Raw genomic sequence first — 13,414 nt, 5'->3', positions numbered from 1 at the left:
TGGGGGCCCCAAAGAATGGAGGGGAGCGAGAGTTGCTCCTTCCCCAGAGCAGTGCCTCAGAGGGGTTGGACAGAGTCACCAGAGCCTGACACTAACTCCAATATAACATTGATTCCTCTTTCACTGGTCATCTTTCATTTGCTTACAGCTCATTAGCATTAACAGCTCATCCTTTTTGGTCTCCATCTACTTCAAAATGGATGCTGCTTAACAACTTCCCCATCCATGGAGGAGAATGAGTCACAAAGGAGAAAAGAGGATTATTTTCATATTAATGAGAGAACATGTTAGACAGAAAGTGCCTAATTTGAGAACACCCGAATCATTATAGAAACAGTCAGTGGCATGAAGCTCCACCTCATCCTCTCTGCTGCACTCGCTTCTGTTCAGCAGCAGCTCACTCGCCCCATCCAGATGTTTCCTGACAGCTGTTTGAGCCAATAGCACATGCGATAGAGAAGAGAACAGATTTTAACAGCAGCATGCTGACAGTAGTATTAATGTTTAGTCAATACTTAAAACACAAAAGTCTGTCAGCCCAAATCTCCAAAGCCTCCTCTTCTTCTCCATCCCATTCACTCCATGTGCCATCGGTTCATCAGTTAAATTAACGTGAAATCAAGACTTGAGTGTTTTCACTACTCCATCTAAAAAAAGAAGAAAAGGAGACAAAACTTTAAATTTCAGTAGTGACCTCAAGGCTTGATTTTGTTGTGACATGTGTTTCGTAACAATAATGTTGCTTTTTAACACACAACGCAGTAATCCATGTCGTGTCTCTTTAAGTGTGAAGCACATTTCAATGTGGTGCTACAGGCGCCTTTCATGTTCTTGACCATGATGTTTGTACAGTTTAGCCGGTTAAACACATCAGTGTTTTCCCAAGTGGATCTTTACTTTTAGAAAATTGTTGTTTTGTCATCAGGATGGCTTTTTATCGTGTGGTAATGCAGCTGTGACTAAGGAAAAATACGTGTGCAGATTGCTGAATGTTTGCTTAGTCTGTGGAGGACTTACTCGCACGGTGGTAGTGAAACATGAACCAGAGACTGTTTGCCTTCAAGGTAAAAGCTGAGTCTTTTGAAATGTGCTGGTCACAGCAGTAAGGCACAATTTTTTACTTTGAAGGCGAATTCTCTGCTTTTCCAGTTTGCGTCATATTTCTCACAGTTTCATTGCTGCTCGGCTAGTTTTCTCCCTCTGAGTGATCTGGGAATCTCTCAGCGTCTGTGTTTTTATACACAAACTGAGTCGCACCGGCCGTGACACCTGCACGAGGTTACAAACACGGAGCCGTGCACGACCAGCTGAAATGACAGCTTTGCCAGGGCGAGAGCAGCGGGTGCAACAGGCTCATCACTTGCCTTTGCTTGAACCTGTCAAATTCGTAAATATCTATATATAGTTATCAATGTGCAAATGTACAAAAAAAAAGAAGAAAAAATGAAAAAAAATTTCAGGGGGGCCATTTTTGCCTTTATTTGATATTGGACTAAAACCACTGCGTTTCTGCTGCATTGCATATCGTCACCCACTCAACCAGTGGGCTAAACTAGCACTCTGTAAGTGTAAAAATTAAGGAATCACTAAAGCAAAAAAAAGGTTATGAGCAGTAGATTACTAGAGTGATTTATGAGCTGTTACACGAAGATATAAATGCATGCAAATTAGTCAACAAGTTATTTTTTTCCATACAATACTTGTGGCCAGCCTTCCAAAAGCTGGGATCTGCCAGTTTTCCTTGTTTTAAGAGTATATTTAAGCTTATTAATACTGATTATGTTCAGTTAGGTGTGTGTTTTTATATCCAGTCAGACTCGTTTAATTCCCCTCTTGATATCTCGTGGCTAAAATGCAGTTGTAATCAGCAGCAAAGCTAAATTTCACAAATTTCAGAACATAGGGAGTGCTGAGGGAAGAAATCAGACCGAAAAGCTATAGTGTGCCTTTCAAATCATTATTATACATCATTTGTAGTTAAAGAGCAAAAACAAGCAGAGCTGTAAAACACTCAGTACTGTCCTCTGAAGTTCAGCTGCTGGAAAAACCTCTCTGGGTTATTCTGAAAGTCTCGCATTGCATCCACTCAAGTTGTGGCTGTTAAAGTTGGGAGGGTCAGTGAATCTTCTGAAGCCTCAGCCTCTCTGACAGACTCTCCTTCTGCTATACGGTCCTCCACAGACAGAGGAGGTCATAACCACCGGAGAGGGGCGGATCGGCTTACTAGGAGACTGGCGAGAGGTGCCCCTCCCTTTGAGTTTGGAAATGCAGTGGTGTTTGCGTTGATGACTGCTCTCTCTGTTTCTTCCCTGCCTGTCAGTTAACGTCTAAACTGCTGATGTTGGCATTTATACAAAATGATTTACACATTTCATATCACACAATGATCACAGTGTGTGAATGGGTGGATGACTGGATGTGTAAAGCGCTTTGGGGTCCTTAGGGACTAGTAAAGCGCTATACAAATACAGGCCATTTACCATTTAGGTGACATCAAATTTCCCTTGGGATGAATAAAGTATTCTGATTCTGATTCTGATTCTGATAAATCCTCTGTCAGTCCACACGAAGTAAGACTGACCACTGTGTTTGTTTCAAGCAGACAGAGTTCAGCTTTAAGGGGTCCAATAAATTGTTTAGTAATAAGCAGTGGGATAGAAGTTTCTTTAATTTTATAAACAAAGCTGATTCTAATTTGTAAATGAGACCAGTCAAAATCAATTCTTAATCTCAGGAAAAAATCTTCTAGTCTCAAGATTTACTTAATCATTAAGCTCCAACAGGGGCTTCCAAACATATCACACTGTCTTTATCAGCAGTTTTGGGACTTCTCTTTCATATTGGCTGAAAATTTTAAATATATAGCGAGTTTCATGAGAAAAAATCTTCATGTTCTTATCTTAAACCTCTCCACCTGCCAGCTTGGAAAACATGTACCTGTGAAGCTTACAGGTGCATGCTGTCCAAACCCACCTGATGAGTGCCTCCTGCACATGAGATTTTTGTTCGTTTGTCCAAACACTGCCCTAAAACGAGTTTGAAGCAGTAATTTAGTGGCAGGAGTGAAATTAAAGGATCTACAAGAACTGGAAAAGATTAATATTTGGCAGGAAGGTATATTGTGAGAGCAGAGCTGTAGACGTTAATCCTCTGACAGAAAGTTATTCATTCTTAAAGACTTTTTCCAGGCTTTGCTTTAGAAAGCAGAAGTGCTGATGCTCAATGCCAGGCTAGTTCTGCCTCAGTGCCTTTTGATAAGCAGCCAACATTTAGACAGGGTAGATTACTGAAATGAACATTATGCTACATTGTAGAAGCTCGGGGAGCTTCCATGGTCTATAGAAAATAGACATCGTAGGAGTGGTCATGTGACACGTGAAGATAGTACAGTAGTGGAAGGATGAAGGGTGTTTTGCTTTGGGGTTAGCTAAAACCTTTTTTACGTTTCTAAATGTTAAAAACATCTACACTACTAAGGAACAGATCTGTTTATTTTATTGTTTCTCTTTCACTCAGGTGCACTTTTTAGTGACGCCAACATAGAACAGAAGCCTTGTGAGAGCTTAAAGCAAAACAAAAGATTTTGACCTGCTGACGGGGACTCCTCCAGGTCTCCTCCCGTCCATCTGCTTGGTTTTCTTCATGAAGTTTGTGACTCGCTTGCTGATCACGTCACAAATGTTGTCACGTGATATTTTTTTTTATTTTTGATTGATGTGATTTGTTCTCAGATTTCTTCCTCTACCCCTCTGCTGCTCCACCTGTGCTGCTCTTCATTCTGCCCATCTAACCCATGCTAGCATATCATACTTTGTTGCTGGTGAAGACTAAGTGCATTTCATGTATTTTTTTTGATGTATTGGTGAAGTAGTGAATGCTAATGTTGACTTTTAATTTGACAGTATGAGTACGTATTAAGGTATATCCAGTAGTTATATTGGAGTATGTTGATTTTTTTACCAACAGAAGTTGTCCTTTTGATTACTTTTATCAAATACTGTGTTTAAAAGTTATCATGTAATTAAATTTAGGATTATTCTTATTATTTTGTCTCTGTGATATCCAAAACTGTTCTCACACATTCTTATTTTTTAGCCCCTGAAACCTTCCTGTGCCTGTTTCTCTTGCTCTCCTGACTTTTATTCTGAAAGAAACCACTTCCTTCTTTTTTCCTCATCTCCATCCCAATCTTTTTTTTCCCCTACGTCTGCCAGGTTTTTACGCTGCTTGAAAGAGTCACAACATTAACAAGTGTGAGTCAGTTAGCGGCAAACAGCCACACGTTCTTGAGCCTCAACCCATATAGCCGCAAAAACCCAAGTGCTTTTAAACTGAACGCCTCCCTCCCGCATATAGTAGTCGCTGTTCTGTGCTTAGCTCAGCCAAAGCTACCTGAAACACAGCACCCTGTTCCTCAGTCTCTACCATTAAAGAAGTGATTCTTTCAGCAGGCAGATCGGTGCTCAGGCACGTCACGCAGCATTAGGCTCCTTGTGGGTATTAAGTGGGGCTGAGATGTCCGTGCTCATTAGCAGATGGCTCTGGTTAATGAGTTTGGTCACAGAAAAAGCAGATGGCCTTTTCTTTTTAAGTGTAGGAGGATAGTTACTGCTCCTCAAAGATATCACTTCTCTTAATGGAACTGCTCCTATATTATTACAAGAAAAGCATTTCTGCAACTGGTCATGAAGGCAACACCTGGTGCTAATGTCTTTGTGTGCAAAAACAGAAAACTCTAATGCAAACAAGTAAACGACTCGCTCCATTGAAGCATTGGTGTAAATTTGCTCCCTGGCTGTGGGATCTGAGAGCAGATCTGCAGCAGCGATGGCTGGCTTCTTTTGGCTGCATCACGCCCAGGCAGAGGCACTCATGGCCATGCTATCTGCCCACGTTTCTGCTTCTGTCTGAGGGTTTTCTCTCTGAGGCGGGGCTGGAGGCTTACTGTTTGTACTCTCGCTTTTTCCGTTTTGTTTTATGCCAGGTGCCTGAGTGGACCAAATGCAGTAGCCGTGAGAAGAGGAAGGAGAAGAAAGTAGAAAAGCCGTTCTACACCGACTCAGAGGGAGAGTCTGGTCCTACGGAGTCTGCTGACAGTGGTAACTTTAGGCTGCTGGCACTGATAGCATGGTCATTTTTTTTTTATTCAATAAGTAGTGCTCACAACAGGGGTGTGTGTTTGTGTGTGTTTGTGTGAGAGACTTTTGAGTCAGTGTGAATGATCTTGGTAGGGGCTGGTAAAACGAGACAGTCTCAAAAAATAAGCTCATTATCAATTGAATTTTATTACAAATCACAACAACTGTTACCTCAATGTGCTTTATATTGTAAAGACCCACAGAATAAGTCCTAATAATCATATCACCCCCTTTGAGCAAGCCCTTGAGATTTGTGTTGTTGACCAATTCTATAAAAATCTAAAGAAATAAGGTCCATCTCTCAATCCTTTCTAACTTTCATACCCTGTTTGTGGCACTCAGGTCCAAGTCCAGCTGTATAAATCTTTAAAATTGGTCATAATGCCCTAAGACAACTAGAGACTTCAACAGCAATAACAATATTGGCTGCAGACTATTTCTCGGGGGGGTTAATGCACATTTAATGTATTAACAGAAGAACGGAAGAAATGTATTGTACTTTGATTTATTGGCAATGGAAAAAAATATAGAATGTTACCAGATGAAAGTATCAGTACTGAGTTTGAATTTATTGTTTAAATATGTTGCATAAAACTAAACACAGAGACCAATCAAGGGTTGATGGTTACAAGTCGATGTGCAGCGATTTTCCAGCAAATTCAAATGAGTGTGTGATGATGAGGATGTGGAGACAGACAGCAAAATTTGTGAGGGAGCGGCTGCTGATTTTTATATAGGAGTGTGTGTGGAGAGCTGGTCAATGCCAGGGGTGGTGACATCGTGACATAAATGGAAAAGACGTAATGAAGAATTTCAGAATGTCAACGGCTGCTTTTAACCTGCATATATATGGTGCTGTCTCATGACTTCTCGTGAGGTTTCAGGACCTCATGATGTATCGTGAGGCAGCAAAAGTCAAATCAATTCTGCTTTTATTGAGGATCATTATCTGAGGACCACATTTGGAGGTGACTCAAGGCAGAACTGAAGAGAAACAAAACTTGTCTTGTTCATACATGGACCTCATTCACTCCCAGTGCACAAATCTGTTCATCCAAATGTTTTCACCTGCTTTATTCTGCAAGTGCATTAACAGCAACAAGCACGCCTGTATAATTATGCTGATCCTGATTTCCTAATGTAGTGCATTATTATCTTATTTTAACATTTAAAAGCAGTTCTGTGAACATTAGTAAAGCCACGATGTTATTTTTAAAAAATAGATTTGAATCATATAAGTAAAATAAGACACTAGGTAGCAGTTTATAATGCTGCCTGTGTAATTTTCCAAAATGTTTTCTGAGTTTAGTGTGGAATTTTCAGTACATAGAAATATTCCCCATTAATTACAGCGTGAGATGCGGAAGTAGAGCTACTAAGGAATACATCCCTCAACCTTAAAATAACTCTAATAACACCTTAAGATGGGGAAATATAGAAAAGCCTCATTACTTCCAGTATAATTTTGTCTCTTATTGTCTAAAATACACCAAAATCACTTAAAAATACAAATAGGGTGAGGTATATCACCAGTTGCTGCATGTCGTCCTCCTGCTCTTCCTCCCAGCCTTCCCATCTTTTCTCCCCCGTCCTGTTTAAATAAAGGCTAAAAAGCCCAAATAAACATATTACAAATTTGCTTCAAGAGTTATTAAGCCTCAAGTTTAGGCACTGAAAATTACATCCTATTACTTTTGGGAAATTGCAAAATACGTTGTGGCCTTTACTGTATGAAGTGCTAATTTGGATATTATCCCTGTACTCTGAATATAGTTTTATGTTCTTTTAAGAGCTTCATATTATTCTTACTTTTAGCAGTACTGACTGAAACATCGGTACTGTTACTAGCTTTTGAATATCTGTTGACCTCAACAGTATTTCACATTAAACAGAAAGTAAACCCCTAAATGTCTGATTCCATCTGATCAGTTATCTTTAATCCTCACTATTACTGCTGCAGAAACTATCGTCGGCTACAATAATATTATAGACAATATGCAGTTTTGTGAGTGCGGGTGTAGCATAAAACACCTCTGTCTTTAGTTGTTTCTGATGTGTCTGCCTCAGCTTCACGCTGAAAGAAAATCTGAGAATGTCAGTTAAAAGTTCTGCTTTATCTTTTTTTCTTTTTCCTCGCCTCTGGAGGAAAAAAGTGTCTGAGGCATCAATAATACAAAGGATAATAAAAGTTTGATCTCCTCTCTGGTTTTGATGAGCTCGACTCTTTTTGATGGTAAAACAGTTTAACACGCAGACTCACTCAGTCCCAGCTGCTTTGTTTGTCAGAGGACGCCGTGTAAGATGTGAATACCAACAGCCTTCAGATCACACTTACTCTGTGTAGCCTTTCTAACCTCTGACCTCTCCCTCCACAGAGTCAGACTCTGCCAGTGGCTCGGAAAGCAGCAGTGGCAGCGAGGAGAGCGGGTCGGGATCAGAGAGCGAAGAGAGTAAGGAAGCCTCCGAGTCTGAGGAAGAAGAAGAGGAGGAGGAAGAGGAACAGAAGAAGAAAAAAAAGAAAGATCTAAAGAAGCCAGTGCAAGAAAGCGAAAGGTAGACTGCTTTACACTGCATGCCATGTCAGGCATATTTGCTGGACTATGGATGTTATTATTAGAATTGGTGGTCGCTTTGTTTGTAGAAAATAAAGTTTGACTCCTTGGGGGAAGTTTGACCTCTGGTTTCCTTTGACAGTGAGCAGAGCAGCGAAGAAGAAGAGAGGAAGCACCAGAGGAAGAGTAAACCGCGCAAGAGCGAGTCAGAGTCTGAATCTGACGAAGATGAGGAAAGCGAGTCTGAAAGCAGCCAGTCAGAGTCTGAAGACTCGGAGTCAGAGGCTGAGGTCAAGAAGAAAAAAAAGGTGCAAACCAGGGTTAACTACAGAGAAAGTGCACAGCAGCAGGGTGCATCAAAAACAATCATCAGATTTAAAAAGGCTGGGTTTTCTTTTTTAAGTAATGCACATAGAAGCTTGCAATAAATATAGAAGTACATGACTGAATATAAGGTTTCACACAGCCCCTGCTGTTGTTATGCTACCTACCACCAACCATGTGAAGCTAAGGAATCCGCTCTTTCCATCGGTGCGTTTCTATCGTTAGCGGTGAATAAAAGCACTTTTAAACCAGATTATTCTTTTTGATACAGCCTGTATCTAAGAAGCCACTAAAATTCTCATAACCTTAGCATTTCAAAATACAAGAGAGCGCAGTTGTGCCCCTTTTCCTATACAGCAGCATGAACAGCGTCTATTCGTGACAGTTTTTCTTTGTTCTCCAGACGGCTGAATCTAAACCTCCTCCCAAGCCTCTCAAGAAAGAGAGCAAGAAAGAAAAGAAAGAAATGTCTCTGCTCGACCTTGATGATTGTAAGTTGTTTTTGTTTCTTTTTCTCGATCTTTCCAGCTTTTCTTCTCAGACAGTAGAAAATGTATGGCACTCTCTTTAGAACGGAAAGCAGTCTAAGCAGAGGTGTCCACATCTACCTCTTCCCAGAACCGTCTTCATCTCTTTCATCTGAGAATCTCATCCCATTTCAAAATGCACAAACCACTTCTGAATTAGATGCAGTTCAGATGCCTGAACCATCTCATTAGCTCTTTTTGAGGAGCAGCAGCTATAATCTGAGCCCCTTTTAGATGACTGAGCTCAAGGGTTTGGTCACCACCCACAGATGTGTCCACAGAATAGGTAGGAAAGTAGAGCTTCCATTAAACCGATGCTCTCCCCTCATTCATAAACAAACCGTCCAAGATACTTAATCTCTCAACCAGACTTGGAGATGCTAATTCACACCTAAACCCCTTCACATTCTACAAAGATGCCAAAGGAAAAAAAATCCATTAGATGACTGCACACCGGTCTGAATTTGGGAACATCATCCGTGTCTTGTTTCTTTCTTTCTTAGTTGAACCTGCTCCCTCACCACAAGTCACACCGGTCAACACCTTCCTATCCAACAGCCTCGTGACCGACCTGGAGGGGCTGTCTTTGTCTGACTCTGTCCTCTCCCCAGCAGTAAGTGTTTCATATTATTTGCTTGTTGACATCTTTATTCTCTGTTAGTGAAGCGATGAAATGAAAATGAAGAGGGGGGGGGGGGGGGGAACTAAAGCAGATGACAAACCAGAGGGGTCTTTTTACAGACCATTGCTCCCTCCAGCGCGCTGAAGAGCTACGAGCTGCTTCACCGGATCACGGGTGAGGGTCTGTCGGTGGAGTACTGTTTCAGCCGGCAGCCTTTCAGCCCTGACGCCAACATGGTGGCGGTGCAGATGCAGTTCACCAACAGCGCCTCTTCCGACACCAAGAACCTGCACATAGAGGATGTGAAGCTCCAGTCTGGGATGAGGGTCAAGGAGTTCCCAGAGATCGGTGTGTGAGATTGTCCACTGTGTACATGCACGGACATATGAAATACAACCCTGCTGGCAGTGCTTGGAAACTGCACTGTTCATTACACCAGATAAAACAGACGTACTTGTTGCAGATGTCGGTGTTTTTTCTATTACAATAATTTTGCTTCAGGGAAAGCTGTAAATAAGATGCTGAATTTTTGTGACTATGAAGTTGAAAATTCTAATTTAAGTTTGTTCATAGACAAGAAGGGGACCATCAGCCTGCTACATATTAAAATATACATATCAGCACATTTAAATTCCTCCATTAAACTTATTATCAACATGAAATACAAGTTTGATGGATTTCTGTCCTTTCACCTAACGGCAACAGGTTGCAAGCTGCCTCTATGACCTGTACACGGGCAACCACATAGACACCAGTATCCTGATAATTAGTGTTAAGCCACAAACTGATAAAACACTGTAACTTTGTTCACCAAAATGTCTTGAACTAGCTCTGCCACTCAGTAACCAATAATATTACTCATGTAATTCTATCAAAAAGCTGCAAAACACCATAAATATGGGCGCAGTGGTTACAGTTCAGTGACTTGAATGTCCCTACCTGAGGCCTGACATCAGCTACAGCCGGCACACATGCCACGAGTTATGTGCCCTTAAATTTAAACCTTAATAAAACCCAGTCTGTAAATAATGTTGCCTTCATCACTCGAGTTGAGCATTTTAACATGTCCATCAGGGTTGACTTGACTTAGAGAAAAACAAAGTGTGGCAGTTTTGAAGTTGTCAGCAGCGCCTCCATCTCAGTTTTCTTCTTAGAGGACACTTTTTGTACAAGGACGTCTCAGATGTTTCAGTATGAACATTCACATCCTAATCTTTGTCTCGGTTTTTCATGTGACTTTTAAGAGTTGTGCCTGTTTTTTGTGTGGAAACACTAAAGGCTTTTTCTTTCCTCCATGTCCACAGAGCTACTTCCGGCAGGTGAGACGGCCACAGCTGTGATGGGCATCGATTTCTGTGATTCAACGCAAGCAGCAAACTTCCAGCTGTGGTGAGACGGACTCTTGATTACAGAGGGTAGACCTCCTGTGCAGTCCTGCTTCTGGTTGCCGGTCTGCTTCATTTTTGGGATTTGCTAGATTTGCATTTGCTCTGCAGCAGTTAGTCTGCTAAGCCACTGATACGTTGATATACAGACAGGAAGTTAGTTAATTATTTGGAAAAACTCTTGATTCGATTCAGTTCACGTTTAATAATATCAGAGAAAACACTCCAGTTGTTTCTGAATTTCTATAAAGCTACAGGCAGTCATTTTGAGGTTAATGGGGAAAAAAATAGTTGTACTTATAAATATACACAGATTATTGTGCAATTATGTCTTCCAACAAACTGATGTGCTTTTCATTAATAAGTATATAAGACCGGCTCCGGTCCAAGCCCAACACTTGGATCTGCTTCAAAGAAAGTTTCACTAACACCAGTTAAAAGCAGCTATCTGAGGCTAGCATCAACACTTAACTAGGGTGACCAACCGTCCACTTTTACTGGTGTCAAGCCAGCCTCCACTTTGTTTTACGTTCCCTGTGTATTCTGAGTATTATGGCAAAAGACGTGGAAACCTGATTTCAAAATAAAAGCTCCAGAAGCATGATTTCAAAATGAAGGCCGACTTCCAGTAAATTAAGAGCACATTCACAAATATCAATTAGTCTTGTTTGCACACTCTAATGTTGGATACAAATGACATACCCCAGTATTCTAGTAGCAACATGCCAATATTAAAGCCATCTCCTTTTGGATTTCAAAGTAAAAGCCATCTGAATGTTTATTTTTGAACTACTCTTTTAATTAATTGAGAATGGAAAACTCATGTTTCCACAGACTAGTTGCAGTCTATATTGAGTGTATACAACCCCATAGTGATACCATGTCAATATCAATCATTCTTATTTTGCCTTTCAAAATAATGGCCCTTTCAAATTGACCATATATCGGTGTGCGTTTTCAATGACTTCAGAAAGCTCTAAAATGGAAAAATGCTGTTTATTTTGTCTGGCTCCTATATTGATGAAGTCAACACCATCACAGTTTAAGAACTATCAACCAAATGCCATCATGCGAGATGAAAGTGCCAGGGAGCCAAATTCTCATTTATCAGAGACTGCAATTTAAGACATCTACTGACCCACACCAGGGCCAAGGCAATGTTGTTCTCAGCAAGTATCTGGTTAGACACCATGTTTCGAAGGCCTTTGGTAATTGTGTTATGTTTAAATTTTGAAGCCAAATACACTCAACAAAAATATAAACGCAACACCTTTGTTACTGCTCCCATTCCCCATGGGATGGACGTAGAGACCTAAAATTCATTCCAGATACACAATATAACCATCCCTCCCAAACAGTGGTCACAAATCAGTCCAAATGTGTGGTAGTGGGCACATCTGCTATATTGAGATAATCCATCCCACCTCACAGGTGTGCCACATCAGGATGCTGATCTGACGACATGAGTAGTGCACAGGTGTACCTCAGACTGCCCACAACAAAAGGCCACCCTGGAATGTGCAGTTTTTTGCGCTATTGGGGGTCTGGGGACCCAGAACCGGTCAGTATCTGGTGTGACCACCATTTGCTTCATGCAGTGCAACACATCGTCGCATGGAGTCTATCAGATTGTCAATTGTGGCCTGTGGAATGTTGGTCCACTCCACTTCAATGGCTGTGCGAGGTTGTTGGATATTCGTGGGAACTGGTACACGCTGTCGTATACGCCAGTCAAGCACATCCCGAACATGCTCAATGGGTGACATGTCCGGTGAGTATGCTGGCCATGCAAGAACTGGGACATTCTCAGCTGCCATCTGCCCTGAACAATGTGAACCATGATTCATCCGTGAAGCGCACACCTCTCCAACGTGCCAGACGCCATCGAATGTGAGCATTTGCCCACACAAGTCTGTTACGGCGACGAGCTGGAGTCAGGTCAAGACCCCGATGAGGACGACGGGCATGCAGTTGAGCGTCCCTGAGACGGTTTCTGACAGTTTGTGCAGAAATTGTTTGGTTGTGCAAACCAATTGTTCCAGCAGCTGTCTGGGTGGCTGGTCTCAGACGATCTTGGAGGTGAACCTGCTGGATGTGGAGGTCCCGGGACTGGTGTGGTTACACGAGGTCTGCGGTTGTGAGGCCGGTTGGATGTGCTGCCATATTCTCTGAAACGCCTGTGGAGACGGCTTATGGTTGAGAAATGAACATTCAATGCACGGGCGACAGATCTGGTTGACATTCCTGCTGTCAGCATGCCAATTGCACGCTCCCTCATTGCTTGTGGCATCTGTGGCATTTTGCTGTGAGACAAAACTGCACATTCCAGGGTGGCCTTTTGTTGTGGGCAGTCTGAGGTACACCTGTGCACTACTCATGATGTCAGATCAGCATCCTGATGTGGCACACCTGTGAGGTGGGATGGATTATCTCAATATAGCAGATGTGCCCACTACCACACATTTGGACTGATTTGTGACCACTGTTTGGGAGGGATGGTTATATTGTGTATCTGGAATGAATTTTAGGTCTCTATGTCCATCCCATGGGGAATGGGAGCAGTAACAAAGGTGTTGCGTTTATATTTTTGTTGAGTGTATTACAGGTCACCATGGCATTATGATTTTAGTTTAGCTAATTGATTCGTGTAATCTGGCGTCATAGATAAATACATAAAAGCTACAATCTCTAGTGTTTCTAAACAATACTGCTTCAGGGAAACACGTATAAAATGAAAATGTTGAAAAAGTCCTTAAAAAGAAGTCTATTATTAATTTCTGCAACTGAAGACTTTCATAAATACTGTAGAATCCGTTAGCTTCATTCATCCATTCACTTCCACTTATCCTATCCAGGGTCGTGGGGG

General features: G+C 41.6%; 1 protein-coding gene across 7 annotated transcripts in view; it reads left to right on the top strand.

Moving 5' to 3' along the window:
• Positions 1 to 13,414, top strand: part of ap3b2 (adaptor related protein complex 3 subunit beta 2) — a 67,206-nt gene that overhangs the window by 40,448 nt on the left and 13,344 nt on the right. For all 7 annotated transcript variants that reach the window (XM_085412833.1, XM_085412831.1, XM_085412832.1 and 4 more), the window contains exons 18-24: positions 4,985 to 5,099; positions 7,514 to 7,691; positions 7,833 to 7,998; positions 8,418 to 8,505; positions 9,045 to 9,154; positions 9,283 to 9,511; positions 10,468 to 10,552. In XM_085412833.1, coding sequence (XP_085268959.1) covers positions 4,985 to 5,099; positions 7,514 to 7,691; positions 7,833 to 7,998; positions 8,418 to 8,505; positions 9,045 to 9,154; positions 9,283 to 9,511; positions 10,468 to 10,552 — 971 coding nt within the window. The remainder of the gene's footprint in view (positions 1 to 4,984; positions 5,100 to 7,513; positions 7,692 to 7,832; positions 7,999 to 8,417; positions 8,506 to 9,044; positions 9,155 to 9,282; positions 9,512 to 10,467; positions 10,553 to 13,414) is intronic.

Source organism: Rhamphochromis longiceps, linkage group LG7, assembly GCF_057381845.1.
Source record: "Rhamphochromis longiceps isolate RC_006_pf linkage group LG7, R_longiceps_female_GT1.1, whole genome shotgun sequence".
Taxonomy (NCBI): domain Eukaryota; kingdom Metazoa; phylum Chordata; class Actinopteri; order Cichliformes; family Cichlidae; genus Rhamphochromis; species Rhamphochromis longiceps.
This window is presented reverse-complemented; position numbering and strand designations above follow the sequence as displayed.